A 26,509-nucleotide genomic window follows, 5' to 3' on the forward strand; every position below is an offset into this window, starting at 1 on the left:
CAGTGACCACCTGGAAGGAAGTTGAACGAAACGAACGGATTATGTGACTGTGCGCTCTTTAAATACAAAATAATAATAATATAATAATAACGCGTGTATTAAATAATAACGCCTTGCATGTGTGTTTCCAGTCACCGCGAACAAGTTGGACAAGGCTTATATTTCTTCCTACTGTGCAGGTAAGGGTTTTTATTTCAACTAAAAGCTGCGGACTGCAGGCGATAGCTAACGTTATTAGCTTCTTGGCTAGCGAGTTGCTAACGTCCACCCAGTGTTGCCAGATTTTGCTAGAGAAATAAGCAATCAGGTCTATGAAAACATGCGCAAAATAAGCTAAAATAGCCGATCTACAAGTTCACAACGCGTCACGAGCTTGTAGATATGCCATTTCCAATAGACTTATCAAGAAGGTAATATTGGAGCATTTTAAAAACGTTTTAACACAATTCCTTGGCACAACATATTTTAAGTTGCGGGGTCTGTGGACAAATACATAGTACTATGGGGGTCCTTGACATGAAAATGTTTGGGAACCACTAGTTTAAACAACATTAGGAAACAAGGCCAAATAAGCAACTACACTTTAGAAACAAACCCCAAAAAACGCAACCACCAATACTTACAAGCAACTTTACAGAAAAATAAGTCCAAAGTGGCTTATAATGAACGGACATGGCAACGCTGCGTCCACCGTGCTAACGAGCTGTCAGACGACTGACAGCTCGTTAGCACGTTAGCATTTTAGCACTTGAAAAGAGACCAAAGCAAAGCCATTGATTCAGTCGATTGATAGATCATCTAGTGAATAAGCGGAAGGCTAACACAAGCTGGTGCTTCTTGAGCTATTCAACAACCAACCGGTGTTATCTTTACGGTCTGTAGTCAAAATTGCATCATTAACTAACGCGTGCTATTATAATAACCGTTGGGGCTAATGTTATGTACAGTATTTTTGCAAGCTTATTATTTCCAAGTCAAGCTGAACTGCAGAATGCTTCTTTAAACACATCTGATCGTAGTAGTTGACACTGTAAGACATAATGATGGACATGAGTGTGATACAACACAGCCCTGCTGCTGGGTCTGTCTGGGTCAACGCCCCACCACCACCACCACCACCATCAGCAGTGGTGGAAAAAGTACTCACATTTTTCTCACAAGTATCAATACTGCAATGTAGAAATACTCTGTTACTGTTAAGTAAAAGTCCGGAATTCAAAATTTACTTGAGTAAAAGTACAAAAGTATTGGTATCAAAATATACTTAAAGTACAGAAGTAGAAGTACTCATTATGCAGGATGTCCCATTTCACAAGTTACAAATGCATAAACAATCTTTTGAAAATAGCAGATCTACAAGCTCTACTGAGCTTGTAGATAGTCTATTTTCAAATGGCCGAATGATATCTAGGGCTGAACTGGTTCATCAATGTATGTGTTGTGATAATAATCTAAATCTGCAAAGTAACTAAAGCTGTCAAATAATTATAGTGGAGTAAAAAGTATAATATTTGCCTTTGAGATGAAGTGGAGTAGAAGTACAAGTATTGAAAATTGGAAATACTGAAGAAAGTAAAAATGACCTCAAAATTGGACTTGAGTACAGTACTTGAGTAAATGTACTTTACACCACTGACCATCAGTGGATCAGTTTCTTTTGTAACATAACTGGAGGTCTTTGTTATCAAACGTAGAAGAAAGTGAAATGGTTCTCTTGTTCTTCTCGAGCCAAGACTGGCTTCTTCTTGACACTGAAACCACTCTTGTAGTGATTGAGATTCCCCTACCTTGTACAAGCTGTATCCTGTATGTTAACACTGCTTTTCCACTGTTGAAAAGCAGTGTTAGCATTTGTTTTATGAACACTTTCAGAGTGGCTATATTAGTGGGACTATTATTGTAATGGATACTGCTGACGAGAATATCATGGTATGAGATAGATAGATGCACCCCTCTACAATTTAGAGACGATTATGGAAGGCTGTGTCTTGGCTTTTTTGCTAAGTACATTGATTTGTCCAGGAGTTGATTTTTCGTGTGTGTGTGTGTGCGCGCGCATGCATGTGCTTGCTGCAATGCATGTGTAGGCAACTGCAGTAATCAGACAGACAGTGTTGGTTAATCGATGGGGCTACAGATAGCTTCGCTGAGCTGAGGAAACAGGTTTATTGATTTGTACAGGACTGGACGTGACCTGTAACTGAGCTGAGGTCTATTCTCCTCTTAATATCGTTCTCCCAAATTACCTGTTAATAAACAGGTATAAGGTAAGCTGCCTGTACAATATTCTCCAAATTATGACAGAGCACTAATGTCAACATCTGAAGAATATGCACTTGTGAACAGAGTTGGGCATTGACTCGAGTAGGCAAAATATTCGATAAGCTCCAGTTCGCTGTAAAGGGAAATCCTTGCTAGTCTAGGCCCAAACAAGGAAGGTTTATTTGATGACATTCAGGGAAGGGCTTTTTGTTGACAGGTGGCTTGGTAACTCCCTGAATCACATGGAAGTAATGGAACACTAAAGAATGATACAATCTAACAAGAAGGTTGTTGTCATCATGTCCTTGACATTGAATCACCCAATGACAAGCACAATGGCAATGGCAAGACATCACTGCAGCCTTGGAGAGAGTTAGTTCACGATAAAAGGACCAATAGCTTATTACAAGTCTTATTACAAGTTACAAGTCTAAGGACCATTCCAGTCACAAGAAAAACATATTCAAACAGAAAGTATCAGTTAGTGGTGATATCAAATGAATGATGCCAATCATTTATTTTGCAAATGAACAGATGATTAGTTAATGGAGAATGGTGGACCTGACTTGTCTTGACAGTATTGTATGATTAATTTGAGATGTGTACATGTTAACCATTTAGCAAATGTACAGTTAATTGGATATTTTTCCTTTTCTTGTAAGTGTGTTGTGAGTGTGTTATGAATTGTATCGTCATACATTTTCAGTGTTATTTCATCTGTTGCGGGACATCTAATATTCTTGTTAGAAAGTGTAACGGTTTTGAACAACTTCCTCTGCATCACACTCGAACATTCTCCCAGATCCCAGAGCCTCACATAGGTCTGATTTCCACTCAAATATGCTTTCTGAGAGACATGCTATTATGCATGTGTCAGTCAAATAAGCCTCAGCATATATGCGTATTGCTTGATCCAGATCATTTGCTCATGATGTGATGCTTGGCTTATCTATTGGCTGTAAAGGGAGGAAGTTGTCATTAGACAGATGTGAAAAATGTATAGAATTTGGTGGAGTCTCAGGTTGCAGTAGCCTGATCATTTTGCTTGTCTGGTCTGTTCTTTGGAACTCTTCTGACAGAATATATCCTGTATCGGATGTGGCACTGGGCTATATTTGCCATTTCCTCCTGATGGGCAATGAAGAGAAGTGCTTTATTTCATGTTCCTCGTTTGTTTGACAATGAAAAGCAGCACTGTTGATTTCCTGTGCACTAAATATCTTTTTTTAAATCTTTGTCTCTCTCTGTCTCTCTCTCTCTGCCTGTCTGTCTGTCTTATAGACCTGCCAGTGAGCGATGCCATCGGGGTCCAGCTGTGACTGTCCCCACCTCGAGTGTGTAGGGGAGATCACTAAGGACGAACTCATTCAGAAATCCCATGTAAGTGTCCGTTGCCATGGGCCTGTTAATTGGACTACTTATCGCACATTTCTTTGTTTACATCTGGTAAGGACAATCAGTTCACCAACACTAAATGTAACCAAGGAAGATATGCCAACATAATCTATAAAAGTGATTATGCTCATTCCCTCCCTTGATGACGTTTCTCACACTGACTGCAGTCTCTTCAGTTTATTTATTTTTGAGAATCGTGGCTATGATTTAACTTAAGAATGTTTGTTTTCTAGGGCCAGTGCCAGGATTGCAAAGTCGGAGGACCGAATCTATGGGCGTGTCTAGAGGTGAGATGGCAGGGCTCATCACAATACAATGGGAGGACTAAGCACAGCTTTGCTGGTCAGGGAAACAACTTGTACATGCTACATGATGAATGAACTTGGAGACAGGGAAACAGTTTGAAATACTTGCTCCTGATTCTTGGTGTTGTAGGAAAGATTGTTTTAACAGCCCGTTGTCTGTGTGTCTTTCCTGTCTGTCTCTCTCCAGAATGGCTGTCCGTACGTAGGTTGTGGAGAATCTCACACTGACCACAGCACTGTTCACTCACAGGTAAGAGAAGCCTTACCGTAGTAATGTAGTGAAAACAAACTCACTATGCAGATGATAACACACATGGCAGGACAGAGAGGAGGTGTACTGTATGGGTTTACAATGACTTTATTTAATACCTTTGGTGTTGGCATATGGACAATTATTGTACATAGTATTTGATTAAATAAACTTGCAACGTTTGTATTGGCATGGCATTATGTTCTCATCCTTGCAACTTAAGACATGCAAGTGTGTTCTTGTGATATTTTCATTTCGTGAAGATGAATGTGGTTTAACCCATTCAATCCGGGAACGCATCTGTATCATTTTAGACTTCTTTGTCTATTCAAAAATAGCAGATATACAAGCTCATAGCGTGGCACCGAGTGCCGCACTACGAGCTTGTAGATCTGCTATTTTTTTGAAAATTTTGAAAATGTGTGCAAATCCTTGAATATATATTTTTTAAAGCGAACATTTTAAAATCAAATCTTTGCAATCTTTTGGGGTGTCCCTGGAACTAAATATTTTAAGATGGGGGTCCGCAGCCAAATACATATCATTTTGGGTGGTCTTTTGGGTGGACATGTTTGAGAACCATTGATTATAGCAACATTTTCAAAAAACTGTTACAAAGGTTCGATTGAAAAAATCTTCACGATTTTCCCAAAGCTATGAGCTTGTAGATCTTCTATTTTTGAATAGCCAAAGTATCCACCTGTTTCCTAGGCTTTTCACTGTGTTCCACTTCCTGTCTTTTGATCCAATGAAATCCAATGAAACCGGTCAGATGACTAATGATATCCAATGAAATCCGACAGGAAGTGGAAAACACACAGCCAAGAAACAGGTGAATAAGATAATGGTTAAAGTGGTTAAAATCTAAAGTGACAGATGCTTTCCCCGTCTTAATGGGTTAAAAGATGGAATAGAGAGGGGCATGTCGTTATTTAACGGAGGCAGCGGGAGACACAGATGAAGAATTAAGGAAAGTCCCGGGGCTGTAAATAGGAATAACATTATCTCCCCCAGTGTTAGATGATTTTTTCATCCCTTTCTCCAGGATCAAACAGTAGTGCCATGGCATGCTTTTAGCCAGTGCAGTGCACGTGTTGTGGAAAGTATACCCTACTAGCAATCTAAAAATCCAGTTGAACTTCAGTTTTGGATCATTCATAATTAATCCCTATTCCTGTATTCCAGAGGGAGGTGGGGGGGTCAGTACTACTCTCGGCTCAATGCAGTTTCAACCCCTCCTCTTTTCACTCAATCTTTTATTCAGCCGCTGGGATTAATGCCGTTGACCCCAAAAGGGCTGAAGAGGGTTGAGTGAAAAAGTGAAAGATGAGAAGAGTGAATTAAAGTTAAATATGTATTTGTCATACCATACAAATTGCTAGCCATTTGTGTCCATGTGCTCAGGATAATCAAAGGACAAGGCATTACGTACACATAATACATACAGTATATCCCTGAACAATATATATAGTGACACAAAGTGCAAGTATGACCACATTAGAAAAAGAAAATGACAAGCTGAATAAACGCAGTGAAAGCTTAGTTTTTTTACTCTGCTGAGAAACAAAATGTTCACACTTCACAGTACTAACCACAATCAATAATAAGGCAGTTTTAATCGTGGATTCATAATTCCAGTATTAATTTGAAACAATGATGGACCTTAGCGCTGGTAAAGATGTTTAAAGGAGTAGTTCACCCAAAAATGACTTATTTTCTATCAATTACACACCCCATGAAGCCTGATTTCATGGAGATTTTTAGTTTTTGTCACATTCCTAAGCCAATAATTTGATGACCGGGTCATCGTCAATAGGAGACTCTAAGAGACTCTTTGAGTCTCTTTGAGTCTCTTATTCAATAGGAGACTCTTTGAGTCTCCGGTCATCAAATTATTGGCTTAGGAATGCAACAAAAACAAAAAAAACTCTATAAATTCAAGGCTTCATGTGGTGTGTAATTGATAGAAAATAAGCTTTTTTGGGGTGAACTACTCCTTTAAGGATGGTTGGTACAGTAAGGTTTCAGACCCAGACCAGAGTCCACCAATATTGCACCTGTTCATCCTCAATCCTCTATACCAATGTTCCTAGAGCAGGCAGCAATACTTTTCTATTTTTCAGGATGTAACCCTTTAAAGGCAGGAGGCAATGCTTAGTTGGCGATCCAGAGGCCCTGAGGGGAGGGGAAATGTTTGAATTTCTTGACTATGTAATGAAGAAAAGACTGCTTCTGGGACATATCTGTGAGAGATAAAATGAGAATATGAGCTTCAGATAGTCAGGCTAATGAACAGAATATTTTATAGTCTTCAACTCGATGGAGATGAGGGTGGATCGGCAAATTTCAGGTCCTAAACCTGCTGTAGTTTTGGTTGGAAACAATTGACACTTTAAACTCTCCTGTTCTACCCCGGATTTGAACCTGAGAAATTTTTACTACGGAGTTAATAGAGCCTGCCTGCTTGCTCAGGGGAGAAATTGAATGTGTCAAACCAGAAACAGGATTGTCTCAAAGGTCGTGTCCAACCTAGACACAGAATCTAATGTCAGAACTTATCTCAAACAACATTACATGGCTCAAAGATAAGACCTAGAAAGATAATAACACACCCGTAAACTACAAGATGCATCTAGGGTTTGACTGATATGGGCTTGAAGGCCAATACCTATATTGCTATTTTTATATTCATGCTGTCAAAATCTGAAACTTTGTTTTTGCACATTGTGCTAAACTGCTACTCTCTAGCTTCAATCAGTGTCCCAGAGAATTCTTAAAGATCTCATGAACCTTGTTGACATTTCTAAAATTACACAGAGTAGCTTTTGACTTTGCATTCAACCTAAAGAGAATTACGGCTGTCACAATTACGTCTGTTTTAAAAAAAAGTATCCCTGCAGCTCAGATTTGATTGATGTCGACCATTGTTACAGTACTTTCAATGGGTAAAGCTTCTGACTTTTATCTATAATGATATCTATAATGATATTATCTGATGTGTCACTTGAATTGTTGGTCAGGGATAGTTTACAACACCAGAAAACCATTATTAGGAAGTCATTGGAAACACCATTCCTTTGGGAAAACTACAAAGTTGACTCCATTTTAAAATGTGACTCAACGTCGTGATTTCATTTTACACAAGCTGCCATGCGAGACAGCTTTATTGGAGTAAAATGAAACACAAAAAACAAACTAATATTAGTCTCCTGGCGGGTAAAAGGGGCCTCCATAAATAATTTAAGCAGAGGACTTTTCATGGCTTTTCATGGTCTGGTGTGTCCCCCAGCTTCGCTCCACATTGCTTGGCTCTGCCCTGCCCAACTGTGCAAAAGGCTAATGCATCCAGCCCCCCCGATGAATAATGCAGGGCCCGCTGTTCTGCTGCTACTGCTCATGTTCGCTCTCCTGCCTGCCTGCCAGGCTGCTGGTGTCTGACTGAGCAGCGGTGGGTCAGCAGAAGCAGAACACACGGCACGTTTCCCATGGTATTACCGTCCATCCACACACTCTTCCTCCTCCCCTGTCATGTGTAATCAGAGCTGCATGGCTCCGAATGCAGTGGCCTGTCGCCTGGTTGTGGTTTTGTTTTGTTTTTCCGGCAGATGTGTTTTCATGTTGCGTGAAATAATATTACGCTGAGATTTGTTTTAGACTTTGTTCTTCGTACGTGGGGTAAGGTGTTGGTAGGGTGTTTAAACAATTGAGAGCACAGCGTTGTTTACAGAAGAAAACCATGCATCATTAAAATTATTTATACTAATTCATTTGAATAAATTGATAAAAACTGCCTTTTTAATGGGGTTCAGGTTGTACTGTATATCCAGTCTAATCAGCAACCTTCTTTCCAACCCTGTGTACAGGACACGCGGCACAACCTGACGGTGAACTTGACCACGCTGCGGGTGTGGTGCTACGCCTGTGGCAAGGAAGTATTCCTGGAGCGTAAACTGGGCCCTCGCTCACCCCTCGCCAACAGCAAGCCCCTCCCCTCTCCACAGAACAACTGTCAAGTAAGCATTTAGCTTGTATACATATATTTGGTTACGTGCTGGTTATTGTCTTTTGTTTTTATGGCCAGTGTTCAAAAGCCAGATCTCTAGCACAAGGAATAACCGTGCAAGATCCGGTGCATTTGTAAATGCTCAACACACACCTTTTCATGCTGCATGTTTGCAGTCGCTCAGTTACATAACTTTGTTTTCTCTCACTCATTTGCAAAGCTGCCTGATAAGGAATGCCACTGCTATGTGCTGAGTCATTGTTTTGAATTGTCATATGAATCGTCATATCTTCACGTGTCTCGAGTTGATAAGGTGCGTCTGATAAGGTGTGTGTTGGGTGTGTTCTTGTAGGACAACAGCAGGACCCCAGGGAGCCCGACGTCTCTGAGAGTGCCCCCTAATGGCAGCTGTGAGGACCTGGACATGGAGACAGAGGAGGAGGATGAACTGCGTACCAGAGGTCAGCAGAAACGCATCTGTGCGCCAGTCTTATGTCTGGGTTGTCTTCCGTTGTTCAAAAGTAATGGTTGTATGATGGAGACGTGCATTGAATGAGTTGTTCAAAGGCTGTGTCTAATAGAGTCCTTGGTACAGTAGATCAGTGGGTGGATAGTAATGCTAGCATTTCCACTGTCAATAGTTTAATATTTATGTGCACCTGTCCTGCACCAATCTCTTAATGTTGATGAATGAATTTTGTCAGTTTATAGTTAGAGGAATAGTCTGGCCTTTAGAATGAATTGTTTGTTGTACTTGCAGAATGCTATGCATCCACACCGTGATGCTGATGCCATGTCTGTATCTGAGAGCTTGTTCTCTCCTGTCCTCTTCCTGTCCTCTTCCTCAGGCCTGACGGGGTTGAAGAACATAGGCAACACCTGTTACATGAACGCTGCTCTCCAGGCCCTGTCCAACTGGTGAGACACATCTCTGCCTCCTGTCAGCTCATGTCCTGTCTTCTCCCGTTGCGCCTGCACCTCTTCCTCAATGCTTCCTCTCTCTACTTGCACCACCATGACTTGCTCCTCTGTTTCCCCTCATTTCAATGGTCATTTTTCACGGGCGAGAACTTTCTTCTGTGAAAAATGACCACTGCTGAGCTCATTCGGGAGAGCAAAGGCTGAGTGCAAATGGCTGCACTACAGTACACCATCTGAGATGACAGAAATGGCCCTTTGTATATCCCTGTAGGCTCCTTGTTGCAGTTGATCTTCAGCCTTTTCTTCTTTTCCCTTTGTGCTTCATTAGATCCTCTTTCTCCTTGCTGTCTCTGACTGTTACACCCCTCTGCCCCTGCCCCCTTCCTTTACTCTTTTAGTCCCAGGCCACTGGGTATTTTTTCTTCTTCTTTTTTTTCTCATTATTGTCCATTAGATAGATTACCTTGCCTTTTGATTCATTCTTTATGATTGGGGCATCCGTGTGGCCTCTTTTATTGGTTCCTTCTGCAGAGCTGCTCTCTCACCTCTATTATGATATTATTTATTATTTTGATGTATTTATTCTTTGTTTCCATTATGGATCTGAACACACAGTAAACCATTACATCTGTAAAAGTTGACCATTACAGATCAATTTCTGATCTGTAATGAGTTTAATTAAAAATAGATTTTACTGTTTAAGAACTCATTCCTTCATATTCACATTCACTGTTTTCCAGAAATATTTACATAGATGAAGATGAAAAGAATAATGAAAAAAAAGTCAGGGATGTGGGTCAAAATTTGCAATCTAAATCAAGTTCCCAAAATAAGAGAGAACTGAGTCATGAAGCTGCAGAAGGAGAGATCTTTTTTATGTATGCTTGTTAAGTTGTTCCTGGGAGCGCTGGATTATTATGCAGGCAGCTAGAGCACATTTTCTCCATGCAAGGGAAAATTCCATGCCTCATTAATTTTGTATGTTCTTTTTAGCAAAGTGATTTCTACTCTATATCTTTTGAGACAGAGGCTCTATCTCAAATTAAATCCCCACAGCAATTTCTCTTTTCGTACGCTTAGCCAAATCCCCTAATTTTCCTCTCACAGTGGAGTCCTCATTACTTTAGTCAGTCCCTCCAGAAAGCAGGGATTTGGCTTTATTTGGCTCTTCTTTTTCTTTGACCACAAATATCCCAAAGCATGCTATTTGCTTTGCCATCTTGACTTCAAAGCCCATATTTATAACTTGGCTTTTGAATTACAATTATTTTCTGTCGACAGACTTTGTTTACCAGTGAGTTTATTAATCTTTTTGCTATACAGTAGATTTGTTATCTGTCTGTCCGAGGTGTTGTCCGGAGCAAACCCCATATACATTTTGGGAAGGCGATGTGTCATGTACGAAAAGCAGGTCACTGTGACCATAAAAACACAATCACAATCACTGCCTCTTTTGATGGGGGAATTTTTCAGAGCCAGTCACTACATACCACAAAACTCCTGGACTAACCAGGGAGTGAACTTATTTGGTGCAGACATTTCATCAATTTGTTTACTTCTCTGTTCTGTCCTTTCCTGTCCTGTACAGCCCGCCCTTAACACAGTTCTTTCTTGAATGTGGTGGCCTGGTGAGGACGGACAAGAAGCCTGCACTCTGCAAGAGTTACCAGAAACTAGTGTCAGACCTCTGGCACAAGAACAGGTTGGCTGCCTTTTCTCATCTGTCTTCCAGACTCAGCCCATGAATTTTGTCTGCTTTACGACCTTCAATGATTCATGTTCGTAAACTGGAAAACAAATTATAGGGGTGGTAGAAAAAACTGGTTAGAATCTAGTTTTTACTTGGTTTGAAGATGTACAAGTATTATCTTTTATATGTAGAGTAAGGTTTTAAGGAAATGCCCTAGAGCCTATGTCCTTTAAACAATAGTATTATTTGTGTAAGTATAATTATCATAATCAAATGTTTTGACTGGTTTTCAAAAAAACCTTTGAATTGTGTTTTCAAGCAACAGCAGTGTTAGTGGTGCTGTTTGAGCAAGCTCTTGTGTGGTGTTGCAGGCCCTCCTATGTGGTCCCCACCAACCTGTTCCAGGGGATCAAGTCTGTCAACCCCATGTTCCGAGGATATTCCCAGCAGGTGGGTTTTATCAGCATGGTGAAGTAAATACACGAAGAAAGTGCTTGTGTCACCAGAGATTCTAGCAGATTCAAGGCACACTTCTTTTTCACAGTCATTGCCTCTCACACAACCTTTCACACATAATTAATTCACTCACGGAAAGTAAATGTAAATTGCTCAATTTGATTTTGACTGTGACATGTAAGCTGTGTTTTATAAATAACATATACAGTATAAAGGATTTTTTAAAGCTGCTACACAGAACCAAGCCCGGTCTACCTTCAATGTCAGTAAATCTCATACTTACAAGCCTGAACAGACACGATAAAGGGGCCCAATTTTCTCTCTGCTTGCCAGTGTTTGTGCAAAGGACTTAACTGGGGAATATTCATTCGTTACACCACGGTAGGCTGCACAGCCTTGGAATTAGCATCTTCATGAATGAAGTAACACTGAAAATCCTGGGAGAGGGAAGTTCACTTGGCTAGACCGGCTGATTAGGTGTCTAACGTTCCTGAATTTTGATTATACTTTCACAAGCATTGGGTTTCACACATTGTATGGTGTCAATGTGGACTAAACAAAGGCAAAGTGGATGTTATTTATGATATGGAAATACATTCAGGGTGGTTAAATAAAATGTTTTTGCCCACTGGCGATAGTGGTTGTTAGATTTAAACTTGCCACAGTCACTTTCACTATTCTACCAATCAGACAACATCTTTACACTAGAATAGGAACTCGATGATGGCTGAGTTACCTGCCAAAGTGGCTGATAGGTTAGACAATATTAACCAGCTACAACTGAAATAACTATATTTGACCTGCATACTTTTAATTACACTCTAAGTACAGTAGATGAATCCTTATACATGTTATGTGTATTTTGATCAATAGACTCGGGGAAAGCTTTATATAATTTGACCTTATCACGTATAATTTCTTGTGCCTTGTAGAATTAATGCTTTATGCATATTTTCTTACTTTTTCTTTTCCTCACATGAACCCTAACGTCATGTGGCGAAAATAGCCAATCTACAAGCTCACAACGCGTATCAATGTTGTAAGCTTGTACAACGGCTATTTTCGACAAAGAGATTTTGTGTAGAGGGGAAAAGGAGCAGACCAAGTATAGAACCCTGTGGGACTCCAGTCAATGAAGAATATAGGATTTAAAGTGGTTAACAATAAAATAAACTGCATTTGGTGGAAGCGTGCACAAAATAATTTCACCCACTCCTTTATACCTATTGTAAGCTTGTGATGTGACAATGGAGTTGAAGTTAAAATGTAGCAGCATTTGGCTAGACTTCATCCCCAACCCTCCTCAGTATAGCTGCTAACGAACGTAAACTTTCCCCTGTGGCTCCCAGGACTCGCAGGAGTTCCTGCGCTGTCTGATGGACCAGCTGCACGAGGAACTCAAGGAGCTGCAGCCTGAGCCCGAAGACCAATCCAACAGCATCACCATGGAGGAAGTCCACGATGATGACAACCGCAGCCAGTCGGACAACGACTTTCAGTCGTGCGAGTCCTGTGGCAGCAGCGACCGAGCTGACAATGAGGTGCGCTGTGGCGGCGGGGAAGGGAGGGCGAAGAGCGAGACCAATGAGGCAGAGATGTTCATTCCCGATCAGGACATCCAGGCCAACCGTGAGTGGCAGAAAGAGAAAAATATGATTAATGACCTGTACCGCTGCGGGGGAGCTGGCGGGAGCTCTGGGGGAGACTTGGACAAAGATGTCGACACCACCAATGAGACCACACCCATTATCAGTAGCCAGGGGGCGATCAAGGTCCAGGGCAGGACCACAGGTAAATGGCTTTGTTTACCACATCACATATCTCGGACCTTGAAGACAAGCGGGCGTCATACATCTGTCCTTATCTAAACTTTTGAGAATCTCTTATAAAAGTCTGTATGCTTATAATGTGCAATGAAAAAGCCCATTCAAGTTAATCTGACTTAGCCAGGCGGTTGGAGATCTCCGCCTACCGATACGTCTGGTGACATGTAAATTCAGTGTAGTGGCTGAAACTGTGTAGAAACAATTCAGAGATTAAAAGAATAACTGTATTGCAGAACAATATAAAGACTGTAGGGCATTTTTTAATATTGGGACAGTATCGGGATTGGTTTCCAAAGCAGTAGGCATAGATTTGTTAGCGGTTTTCTCCGCTCTTCTAGCCTGTGAATTGAATAGATTTCCCCCGAGTCTGGGACCCAGACGTGTCGGTAAGCAAAGATCTTCAATTGTCTGGCTATGTGAGACTACATTCAAGTTGTCCCAGAACTTATGTCTTTGTTCTGTCTTCCACTCCATATTATCCCTCCAAGCTTCTTCCTGTCTCACCCAGGCCTTATTGTCTGCTTTCCACTAGACTCATTCCCAGACATCCAGGTGTCCAGCACGATCCGACCGCAGAGCCCGGTCCCCATGGATGGACACCTTCCAAAAATGTCCTGCAGCCCTCCGAAAGCTTCCTCCGGCTGGCCTAGCCTCAGCTCTGCTCACAAGAAAGGTACTGAGCATCAGGCAGCATATGGGAAGTAAATGAGAGTTCAGAATGAGTCACTTTATAATTTATTTTATTTTATTATATATTTACTATAAATGCCCCGGGTGCTTCGGCAATGTTTTTGGAGATCCATACTGACACAATGGGACTTAACATTCTGTGCAAGGAAATAACACCGGATATATAGTAGGATGACTCATGATATACATTAAACATAAGTCAGGTGGATTCAGGATTAGATTAATGTGTTTCCCATAACGCATCGTCAAGCTTTACTGTTCCTTGTGATCTAAGGGGCACAAAACACACAGTCGCAGCCTTGAGTGATGTGTGAAGTGTTGCATTAAATTGCTTGAATCACTCTCCCTTCTCTGCCTCTCCGTAGCAATGACCACCTACAATCCGCCAAAGAGTAAACGCCAGAAGAAGTACCGCAGTGTCATCTCAGACGTATTTGACGGCACCATTGTCAGCTCGGTTCAGTGCCTCACCTGCGATCGGGTAAGTGTAGACATTAACTAACAATAGATTATGGTTAGGGTTAGGGCAGAATTGTTGTTGTGAGATGACAGAAACGTGGAGAGTGACACCATGTAGTAGAGGTACAGGACAGTCAGTGTATTTGGCCATTAGAATTACTACATTATTACACAACAGCTACAAGGACGGGCTTCTCTTAAAGGGGAGCTTTGTCATATTTAACTTAAATTCTGTTGTTCTGTTGTGAGTAGTATAAAGTGTAAACATCAAGACTCAAAACTTGACTGGTGTCTTATGTACTGAGAGCATACCCTGGAAAATCTTGTATGTAAAATTTGTTAAAAATGCGTCATTTTACATTGGCTGGGGTAGCTTTTCCTGGCCCACAGCATTGGCATGTAGAACGCACTGGAAAGTGTAGTTTCTGCTATTCACATGTACTCCTTGGAATAAAACGATAGGATGTAGGTTAAATACCAGATACCGTCTCCTTTCACCACTACGGTGGGTGGGCGGCAGTGGCTCAGGGGTAGAGTGGCTGGGTAGAGTGAACTGGAAAACCGCAAGGTTCCCAGTTCGATCCCGGGCTGGGGCGCTCCCCTAGAGTTAGTGTCGAAGTGTCCTTGAGCAAGACGCTGAACCCCTAATTGCTCCCGATGAGCAGGTTGGTGCCTTGCATGGTTTCCTCCGCCATCGGTGTATGAATGTGTGTGTGAATGGGTTAATGGCACAATCAATGTAAAGCGCTTCGGATAGAAGCGCTATATAAATGCACCATTTACCATTTTACCATTTACAGTAAGCCATCTATGGGCACCATTCTTCCAGTAAGTCAAACGCTAACTACCTGTGTGCCCCATGCATCTCAGGTGTCAGTGACCTTAGAGAACTTCCAGGACATCTCACTGCCTATCCCAGGGAAAGAGGACCTGGCCAAGCTCCACTCTGCCACCCACCCGAACTCCCTGGTCAAAGCTGGCTCATGTGGAGAGGCCTACGCACCACAGGGCTGGATCTCATTTGTCATGGAATACATTAAGAGGTTTGTTTATTACACTTGGTTTACACCACATTGATTAGTCATGGGAGACAGTGCTTAGCATATGGCTCCCTTTATAAAGTGTTCTAAAGTATATTTTGTTTAAAACATTTACAATGACCTTGTTTTAGGAGCTTAAAGATGTCAGGCATGGCCCTCTATCTCCTCTGTGCCACATAGTCCCTATTTTCGCTAGGTTCCTGCATTTAGTTCCTGTACCATGAAGCACCCACAGTCATTCTCAGGCCTTAGCCTACTTTGTTTTTGCTTCTGGGGCCATGGTCCTTTCTGATCTTCCCTCTGTCTGACCAATCCGCCTCCATGTCTATCGTGTGTCTGCTATTTCAGCTGGTTCTGGGGTCCAGTGGTCACATTACAAGACTGTTTGGCAGCCTTCTTTGCCAGAGACGAGCTAAAAGGTGAGCGAGTGGACCTCACTTTGTGTTATGCCTTGTGTGTGCAAACCTATGTGGCCAATGTATCGATTCTAAACAAATGTTTGAACAAATATGTTGTGTTTTTCAGGAGACAACATGTATAGCTGTGAAAAATGCAAGAAGTGAGTAAAGTGTCAGTTTTGAGTATTGAATCATGAGTAATTTTGTATCATCTGAAAGTGCTAACTTGTATCGATATGGTTCTTAACAATTGCTGATTTTCTTTTATTCCCACGTCTAGATTACGAAATGGAGTCAAATTCTGCAAAGTGCAAAATTTACCAGAGGTACAGCATGCAGACACATCCAGCATTGGATTGCACTTGTAGCAGTTCAATGAAGCAGACTTTTTATGGGACGTTTTATATGACTTACACCAGACATATATGAAATAAAACCTCTGTTCCCCTGTCCCAGATCCTGTGTGTCCATTTGAAGCGTTTCCGACATGAGCTGATGTTCTCTACCAAGATAGGAACTCACGTCTCGTTCCCCCTGGAGGGCTTGGACCTGCAGCCCTTCCTGGCTAAGGACAGCTCTTCCCAGACCACCACCTATGACCTGCTGTCTGTCATATGTCACCATGGCACTCCCAGCAGTAAGTGGGCAAAGCAACGAATATTTTACATGCAAGGCTAATGCTTTTTAACCAGAGTGATATACAAGTGCAAGTGTAGAGTAAGCTTCAGTTCCTAGTTCACCAGATTTACAAGCAGGGTGGGAGGTTTACACAAGCCAAATGCTTGTCTCGCGTAGCCAGACGATATACCTGGTTACATCTCTATTCAATGTAGTGACTAAAACTGTGTGGAAACAATTCTGAGATTTAAAAATAAATAACTTTTAAATAAGACTTCAGGCCTTCATATTAGGATAGTGATATGATTTATTTTAAAAGAATTGGTCGTAGGTTTGTCTGCGGTCATTTTCTCTGCTGTTGGACCAATACATTGAATTTAGATGTCATCAGACAGACATATCGGTAGCAGGAGCTCTCTGATCATCTGGCGAAGCGAGACTAGCCAAATGGCGGTAAATTTCATTTGTTGTAGTCTGAAACAACAACCGCTTTGAGAGATAATGAATCATCAAGGGTTGTGTTCTAATTAAAAAAACATGTTTGGCTCATAATAGTGTAAGCGGCTGGTTAATCTTGTGATCCATCTGCCACTGTGCCGGTGGACAAAAACTTGGCTGCTTGCTCAGGTTACAGGCAACCTACTGAACAAGGGCCAAAAATAAACTCAAACACAATTCAAATTAGACAAGTGCACTCCTTGGAGCGCAGATCTCCGCCAGGCCGGGTTGACTACCCAGAGAGCTGTATGAGTCATGGGGTGACATGAGGAAGCTGTGGTGGAAAATTGAGTTTGTGCGACGGACGGTGCAACTGTCTGCATTTGTGGTGCCCTCTATGGGCAGAAGTGAAAGTGGTTTTGGAGAGGTTAGCTGTGACAACTTGTCCTTTTTTTGTAAAAAAAATGGCCCAGCCCGGTACCGATTTGTATGTGTTTTGGCCAAAATCTGTAGTAATAGCTAAAAGTGTGTTTTGAAGAAAACGCAAAAAGCTGAAAATCCTGTAGGTAGAAATGGGCGTGGCCTATATGGAAAGTTGTGTAAAGGTTTCAGTGTACAGCCTGTGGTTGAAGAGATATAGGCCAAAATGTGAATCAGCCAAATGTGAATAGCGCCAACCCGAGGTTGATTAAAAGTATATGGGTAGAGGTTTTTTGGCCTACTGGGAGTGCGCGGGCATGGTTTAATGCCGATCGGTCCAGCGGTGCCTGAGATTAGCTGCTCACTGTCAGACCGACAGACAGACTCACTGGGATGAAAACATAATCCCTGACCCCCCCCCCCCAGCCGTTCCGGCCTGGTGGAGGTACTATGACTATTTAAGGCGGATTTCCATTGGCATGGTACCACACCACACCACACCACACCGACCACCACAGCAGCGGTTTCAACTACAAAGAAGTGGGTAGAGTGGTGTGTAAGTGGTACTAAACTGGTGCCTAAAAAGTACCCAGTCCTGGGTAGGTCTGAGCTAGGCCAAGCTGGGCCACATGCACAGGTGATTTGCATTTGTATACAGGACAGTTGGCCACTCACCTACATTCCATTGTTAGGCAAAAATTTACATTACAAATGAGTGTGAATGACCGGAGTCTGCTACTCATACCTGTGGATTTGAGCAGGGGTACTTTTGTGTAATGGAAACAGTAGATAATTTGAAGCGGTGCGGTTCTGGTCTGGTATATGCTGGACTGGACTGGTCTATAAGCCGTAATGGAAAAAGGGCTTTAGTGGTGTTGACACAACTTCAGCTATTTTTAAACTGTTTCCCATTTGTTGGGGTCTGTTAGTTAAATTACACCAGCCTTTAGACAGGTTTCAAATGTATTGAATTAATGAATGTATTGTCCTCACTCCCTTTCCTGGTCTAACCCCAGCTGGCCACTACATAGCATACAGCAGAAACGACCACAACAAATTGTGGTACGAGTTTGACGACCAGAGTGTGACTGAGGTTTCAGAGTCATGTGTCCAAAACTCTGAGGCCTACGTACTCTTCTACAAGTAAGACACTGTACTCATAATTCGTTCATTGTAATGTATTAAACAAATGTATTTAACAATATTTAACTTAAACCTTATTTCACAGCAGTTTTGATGATGCATTGTGCTTTATCCATAGAAATGTTTGACCTTTGATACAGCTTAAGACATCCATTTGAGCCCTCAGTTCAAGGTTTCTTGTCCTGTCCTGTTTCAGGAAGAGCAGTGAAGATGCGCTGAAGGAACGCAGGAGAGTAACAGGCCTACTCAACATGATGGAGCCCAGTCTACTGCAGTTCTATGTTTCGCGCCAGTGGATCAACAAGTTCAAGACCTTCGCCGAGCCAGGGCCCATCTCCAATGATGACTTCCTCTGCTCTCACGGAGGTACATGGTTGGGGCCGTGCAGTTATTTGCCTGAAAAATATTGAAAATGCAAAATGATCTACAAAGGCGCGCTCCGGGGCGCATATCTCTGGCAGTCCGGGTTGCCTAGCCAGGGCTGTGTAAGTCGTGGGTTGCAGCCAGTAGCATTGACTGTAAATACATAGACACTGCATTGGTCACAAGAGTCGTACATCCACGTCACATGGGACACTTGCCATAACTCTACTGCAAAACTTTTTATGTTTTATGACCATTACTGTTACTATCTATGTAAGATACGGTGTTGAAAACCCACATTTTTTATTTAACCAAGTATCCTATATCATAACTACATGTCTGACATTTGTAACAAACCAAAATGTCGACGAACGAAAATTGGTTGTGAATTCAGCGAGTTATGATTACTTTACAGTAATTTTGCAGTGACCCCCTGCTTCTACAGACATACATGGCGAATACATGGATTAGGAGGCACAGCTTGCCCCTTCCCATATGGCAGCCGCATTGACGCATCACTCCAATGAATAGCAGCGGCCAATGCGGTGTCTACATATACTGTATCTATGGCCGGCAGGGCCTGAGGAAAGTGCGAGGGAAATAGCATTCATACATCATACTTTTCACATTTGTGGTGCCCACTATGGGCAGAAGTAAAAGTGCTTTTGTAGGTCATTAATTACGGTAATTAATTAATAAAACATAGTTAAAAATAATTACTGCAATGAGTTAAACCCCAGCGGTATGCATCACATAACCGCAGTAATGCGGCTATTGTTCCAGCCCTATGTGGAGACTGCAAGACATCTCCACTACACACTGATCTCTGCTGAAGATTTGTATCTATGCCAATGGCTGGAGAATACACCCTGCTCTTTCTCCTGGCCTTTCTGTGTCTAGATGAAGCTTTCAGTCGAATAGGGGTGGAGTCTAAAGGGATTTTGTGCAGATCATGGACTATTACTACTCTACTCAATCTCCCAGCATACAGGAGGTCCTGAAATTTGTGATAGGTACACATTTATATTACTTGTTCTGTTAGATAGTCAGTGTGGGCTACAGAGCATGTTGACTCATCAAGTCTCAGTATTCAATTCAGTTCAGTTCATAGTTGTTATTGTCCTGCGATGGAAGCTTGATTTGCTGCCAGGGCCACAATAAAAAAACGAAACAAATCCCAGACAGATACACCATGGTTGATATGACCAATGGCTTTGTGTACTGTTATAAAAGGTTTCTAAATGCTAAATGGTCTGCATTTCTATAGTCCCTTTATCCAAAGTGTTTTACAATGTGCATTACATTCACAGATTCACACACCGACGGTGGAGGCAACCGTGCAAAAGCACCAACCTGCTCATTAGGAGCAGTTGGGCAAATGGAACTTTTGGCCTAATGGTGGTGCTAGAGGATAGGCCATTGGGTCCGCAAAATAAAGAGAAGCCATCCTAAGGTGTTCCCAAATGTTCACAAAATGGATGGAATGGATAGACCGATTGACATTGCCATCTTTAGAGCCCTGCCGGTAGCAAGGCTAAAAATGAATTACTAGTTTCCATGGTTACACTTTGCAGAATAAAAAACAATGGCATTTCTGCAATGGCACATCTCATCTACAGATTGAATGAGCAGCTTTCAAGCATGAAAGAGTAGACATAATGAGAGACCACTCCAATCCTCTATATCTATCTATCTATCTATCTATCTATCTATATATACAATTGGCAAGTGCGGCTGTGCGTTTGTCTGTTTGTCTGGGTCTTCAAAAAGTTAAGGTTAGGTTTCGGTTTCACCTCCGGGTGTTGCCACATTCATGAAAAAACAAGCGGACAGTCATGGGCTCTGGTGTTGCCAAATCATGTGCGAGAAACAAGCACTTGTGCTGCAATGAACGTCTACACGCTCTACTGTCTCTGTCTCCGATGTGCGGGCCTGGCCCTCTAGCGGGGTCTGTATAGTACCATACAACTGTACAGTGATAGGGAACTTATTGAGGTTTTGCTTCAGCAGGGCTGATCTGTTTGTATTAATTTATCAGCTACTACCATGGCTAGGAATGTAATGGAGAGGAATGGAGGTGGAGAAAAAGTTGTAGCTGGAGAAATGCTATTTGGATCAAAATCAAGTTATTGGAGCCAAAGTCTTAATTAGACAAGTGAGAATGACAATGTCTTTTTTAGCACTTTTTCAGTTGGAAATGTTATTTTTACAAGCAAGAGACTGTGAGGGTTTATTTGTCACTGCTGTGCTCATACATGTACAAGCAGTGAAATGCTAGTGTGGCAACGATAATACTGGATAAGATATGAAAAAGAAAGTAAAAATAAAAACAAGATAATAACAATAACATAATACAACTAGACGCGTCGCAATTCCGGGGAAATTGCAAAGTGTGGTTGCGCCGACGCCGGTCGGACTATCATAATGTCGTTTGGACAGGTTTATCGCAGGGGTCCATAGATCACGTGTACCGATTTGTGTGAGATTTGGAAAAAAATTGTAGGAAAAGGAGCAAAAAGTGTGTTTTGAAGAAAATTCAAAATGGCGGAAAATCTATCCTGACGCAAATGGGCGTGGCCTATATGGGGAGCTGCGTAATGACCCAAGGAATCTAGGGAAAAAGAAATTTTGATTTTACGACCTACGGTTCAAGAGTTATAGGCCAAAAGGTAAAGTGGGCTGTTATAGCGCCACCATGTGGCCGACTGGTGTGATTCTTTTCATAATAATTTCGCAAAAAACTATTAACCTCCCCTCCAAATCTTGTAACTGTAGCCCTTACGGTTTCCGAGAAAAAAATACTTGAATGGGAGTTTTTGCAATTCCCATTAAAGTGGATGGGGAAATTTAATGCACAAATAAATCAATATCAAAAAATCTATCCTGACGCAAATGGGCGTGGCCTATATGGGGAGATGCGTAGTGACCCAAGGAATCCAGGTGAAAAGAAATTTTGATTTTCGGACCTACGGTTCAAGAGTTACAGGCCAAAACGTAAAGGGGGCTGTTATAGCGCCACCATGAGGCCGAATGGTGTGATATTTTTTTCAATAATTTCGGACAATATTATGAATTATCCCTCCAAATCTGATAACTCTAGCTCTTACGGTTTCTGAGAAAAAAATACTTGAATTTGAGTTTTGTCACTTTTCCATTAAAGTGGATGGGGACATTTAATGGCACTAATAAATTAATATCAATTAAACTATTCAACCAATCTCTTAGCCCTATACACGCGCACGATTCCCGATTTAGACGGTCATTTTGATATATGGCACAACATTAGGGGATAAAAACTGTGGGAGGAGATGCGTCTGAAAAAAAGTTTATCTATAAATAAATAAATAAATAAATAAATAAAGTGTATAGAGTACTATAGTCTGGTTGCCCTGTTGGGCAACCACACTAATTAAAAGTAAATACTAGCATGTTGCACAACACATTGAAGCATAAAATAGGCATTGGGCAAGTGGAGCCAATTATGAAAACTGGAAATAATTTTCCATGCAATGTTGAAATCTCAATAATGTCATCAGACATGAGATCAAAGTCTGAGCCAAATATCTGTAATAGAGTTTTTTTTGTCCAACTGCTCTACCCATCTTGTGCAGCTCTCGTGCATTTTATTGAAACATGTCTTCTCTAATTTATCAGGTGTGCCTCCCAACAAAGCAGCGTTCATCGATGATCTGGCTGTGATGCTGCCTCAGAATGTGTGGGATCATCTTTACAGCAGGTAGCTAGCTGATGCCACATACTCTTCTAGCTTTAAGACATCTCCAGATCGTAATTTAAATAAGAATAATTGATTTTCCATATGATCTTGACACATGTTTACCCTTTTGTTACATGTAGGTGGTCAATCCCAAATTTCACCAGCTTTGATATGCCCCCCCTCCCCCCCCCCCAACAACAACAACAAACAAACAAAAACAACAACAACAAAACAATAGAACATACAAATGCTTATGCTTTTGTGTATAAACACTTTGAATTGCCTTCTGTTGAAATGTGTTGTACAAATAAACTTGCCTTGCCTATAATTCTCAGAGTTAGACATTCTTTGGCTTTGAACTGGGCTGTGACTGTGAGTGTAATTGTTCCCTTCTCTCTGCAGATATGGAGGTGGACCGGCTGTCAACCACCTGTATGTTTGCCACACATGCCAGACGGAGATAGAGAAACTGGAGAAACGACGAAAGACAGAGCTAGACATGTTTGTCCGGGTACAGACTTTCTCTTGGCTAAAAACACACACAAAATATATTTTGGCAGAAGTGTAACAATCTTTTTTTTGTAGGCATTTTTATGTTTTATTACAGATAGATCAGTGTAGAGAGACACAAAGATAGGGGTCGGATTCAAACCTGGGTCCTCGCACTCACAGTGGTCTTGAGTCACCCCATTACGGCTATACCAGTTGAAAGGCTGCTGTCTGCGTTGGCACTCTCCATCGCAGCGGAGATGAGAGGTGTGATCCTGATGAAACCCTCATCATTAATGCATAGGGGCTGATGCAGCAGGGAGCTGTTGTCCGGCTGTCCACATGCATGTGCGCGCACACAAACACACGTACACGCAGTCACGCACACACATTTTTTTTAAAAATGTCTATATTACACAATGTCTGTAGAGTGAGTTTATAAGAGAGACAGGCAGAGACAGAATTAACGTGGTAGAGCATGTCTTATAATTGTAACAACTAAGAGAGCATTTATTTTGGTCTTCCATCTCCTCACCTCCCCTCTTGATCCCTTCACTCTCACACACTTTTGTTCCCAACCCACACCAATACCTCCCTTTTCTCCTCCACTCAACTCCTCCCTCCCCCTTGTTCCTCTCTCTTCTCTCCCTCATCTCCCCACAGCTGAACAAGGCGTTCCAGGAGGAGGAGTCTCCAGTGGTCATATACTGCATCAGCATGCAGTGGTTTCGGGAGTGGGAGGGTTTTGTTAAAGGAAAGGACAATGGTGAGTGGACGGAGGTCTTGTCTTTCTGCCCCTAAATCATACCTTATTGGCTGTTTTTCAAAGCCTCACTCCCCACACTGCCACTTGATTTAAGTGCCCTCTTCAAATGATAGCACTTGGGCAGAAATTATAAAACTATACTGTGTATTTTGTTTGTTTAGATCATAATTTACGTACACTTACAGGTTAAAGTTAGTTCACCCAAAAAATTAATTAATGATAGAACATTTTTCCATCAATTACACATGCCATGAAGCCTATAATACATGGAGATTTTTTTGTTTTTGTGTGCACCGAGTGGCTGCTCAGTAGGCTTAGGAACACAAACAAAGAAATCTCCATGAATTCAAGGCTTCTTGGGGTGTGTAATTTTTTGTTTGGGTGAACTACTCCTTTAGCAAGGAAGGGGAAAAAAAGTATTTATTCCCATCTCTTGAATCATCTTGAAAGAGAATACCTACTGATGCAAAATTATGTCAGAATGTATGACATTTTCTCTCACATGTCCCCAACTTTTACTTCTATTGCTTCGTACTGTCATATCTGTATGAGTTTAAATCCTGTGTCCACAAACTGCTTTATGTAATGTCTGCTCCTTTAATATCAACATCTCTCTGTAGTGACAAGGGAGCAGAAATCGCTTTTATGAAAAGACTGAAACGTTTGGGCTAATTGCATTCAGTTACAATTATTGTTAGGAATAGAACTCTACAGCAGGTGTGCATAATGTGCGATATTGACCCGTTCTTTCATTCTCTTTTTGTTCTGTTGAAGATCCACCAGGGGCAATTGATAACTCCAAGATCGCAATCAACAAGAATGGCCACATAACACTCAAACAAGGTACTGTACCGCAGGCTTTTGATTTTTTCTGGTGTTTACTTTCTGGATGGTGTATTCAAGGAATGATTTTGTTTTCTGGAGTGATTGGATTAGAATTGGTCATGTTTGCCAGCAACAGAGGCTGTGATTGTGTTTTTAGCCTGGGTAGTGGATGATTGTGTCTCTTTCTGACACTGGCAGGCTATACATGAATTTATCCGATTTTTGCTTGGGCAAGCAACATACTGTAACTACATCACATAATATTTATCTACATGCTATGTGTATATATGTAGATATCTTTACATTTTTCGTCCTTTCCTGAAAACAGCAAAATGATGGTGCTTGGGGAAAAGCGTGTGATTTCACCCTCTGATTTACACTTGTAAACCTGTGATGTGACAATAAAACTAATTTTGATTCTGATTCAAAGTGCAAAATAATATGAATCTGTGTCTGAAGGCCAGGGGAGAAAAGGCTAAATGGCTTAAGCAACACTAAGAAAGATATACTTCCAAGCTACAGCAGAAACTTGGTCAAAGACGTAAACGGGAACAAACAGAAATGCATGTGAAGAGAGCAGGAAAAGAACAATTAATGGTGAAGCTGGATAGGCTATGCTGTGTTGGAGCTTTGGAAGTGTAAATATTAATAATATTGAACTGTACTGTATTGTGCTCACAGGAGCTGACTCTGGGCAGATTTCTGAGGAGACGTGGAACTTCCTTCACTCCATCCACGGCGGAGGCCCGGTGGTAACACTTCGCCCTAATGTCAGTCACCAGGAAACAGAAACTTCGCAGTCTGAAGAGAAGATAGAGGTGGAGACCCGCTCTGTGTAGCGACACGCCCCAAGAGAAAATAACAACACAAAAACATTTAAGAAAAAATGCCTTTTTTTGCACTTGACTTTTATTTCAAAAGCATTCGAGTAAAGGACTCATCTTTACTGCTATATGGCAGCCTTTAACGCCTGAGGGAAATAACATGTCTGAAAAAGGTTTGTCATGTTGTACATATCTGTATAAAGACCTCTTACATTTCTATTAGCACTGTAGTATACATTTTGGGATGTTTCCAGAACCGAGCATTTAAATTAATGTGCAGCTAATGATTTCACTGAATGCCACATTTTCTTTTTCTCTTGACCAAATGAACAAATGTGTCCATGTGTCTTGTGTATTGCTATTCGTGATGAATCACAATGCATCTTGTTGTAGATATTGACATGATTTTCCTGTTGTGAAAGAATACTGTCCAAATGAATGGTTAGATTAGCAGGAATTCTGGCAACTTTAAGTGACAAAAATCATAAGGTTATCAAGGGACTAATAACTAAGTAGTCTCAGGAACGAGTTTTGTGTTTTGCACTGTACTGTTGACTGGCTAAGTGGCATGCTCACACAAATGTCTGGTTTTGTATTTGAATGTACCGTTATAGTACATGGGTCAGCGGCCCCAGCACTTGGTTATTTATCCCTAAAGGGTGTGACTTACTATGATGTTAATAGGTTATTATTTTTATTTTGTTTTTGTAGAAAATATGTGGCAGACAGATTCTTATGAGACTGCATGCTTTGATGAAACTTAGTCGCACAGCAACTGAAAACCCAGCTGAACATCACATTTAATTGCATGCAATAATGCAAAGCTGCTCAAAATGTATACACAATCACATTCTGCGACTATCAAAACTTTAACATGTAGAGATGCATAAATGGCATTTCATGTAATCGGAATTGTTGTCATCAACAATTAATCGAAGGCATTAACTTATGTGTAAGGGCATGGTGTTGCTTATACTGTGTTGACGAATGTGTGGGGGCATATGCTGTACTACTAGAAATCCATATTGCATTATGGATATCTCCTGACAAAAAGAAAATCTGTCCTGGTTTCTGCTGGCTGATACTATTAAAACTAAATGAAAATATATATCCGTCAATAGTTTTGATTGTTGTGACCTACTCATTGACTATGGTATAGCCTACAGCAATGGTATTGCTGTAGCCTTTAACTCTGACAATGTACAAATGGAAC

At 41.3% G+C, this 26,509-nt stretch overlaps 1 protein-coding gene across 2 annotated transcripts; it reads left to right on the top strand.

The window, feature by feature from the left end:
• usp33 (ubiquitin specific peptidase 33) lies at positions 1–26,394 on the top strand. Of its 2 annotated transcripts, XM_084058323.1 has the most exons (24): positions 1–179; positions 3,544–3,642; positions 3,891–3,944; positions 4,150–4,212; positions 8,076–8,225; positions 8,568–8,676; positions 9,064–9,133; positions 10,725–10,838; positions 11,198–11,276; positions 12,632–13,073; positions 13,641–13,781; positions 14,164–14,279; positions 15,128–15,300; positions 15,646–15,716; positions 15,823–15,856; positions 15,976–16,021; positions 16,152–16,332; positions 18,188–18,314; positions 18,511–18,680; positions 22,332–22,413; positions 22,795–22,903; positions 23,545–23,647; positions 24,422–24,490; positions 25,154–26,394. In XM_084058323.1, exons 2-24 carry the CDS (start codon positions 3,559–3,561, stop codon positions 25,309–25,311), a joined length of 2,745 nt encoding a protein of 914 aa, XP_083914449.1. In that variant the 5' UTR covers positions 1–179; positions 3,544–3,558; the 3' UTR covers positions 25,312–26,394. The 2 variants fall into 2 exon arrangements, with proteins under 2 accessions (XP_083914449.1, XP_083914450.1); XM_084058324.1 differs by lacking the exons at positions 22,795–22,903; positions 23,545–23,647; positions 24,422–24,490; positions 25,154–26,394 and adding an exon at positions 19,578–19,690 and having other exon boundaries at positions 22,332–22,408.
• Positions 26,395–26,509: the final 115 nt, after the last annotated feature.

Source organism: Gymnoscopelus microlampas (genome assembly GCF_963454915.1).
Source record: "Gymnoscopelus microlampas genome assembly, chromosome: 5".
Classification (NCBI taxonomy): Eukaryota; Metazoa; Chordata; class Actinopteri; order Myctophiformes; family Myctophidae; genus Gymnoscopelus; species Gymnoscopelus microlampas.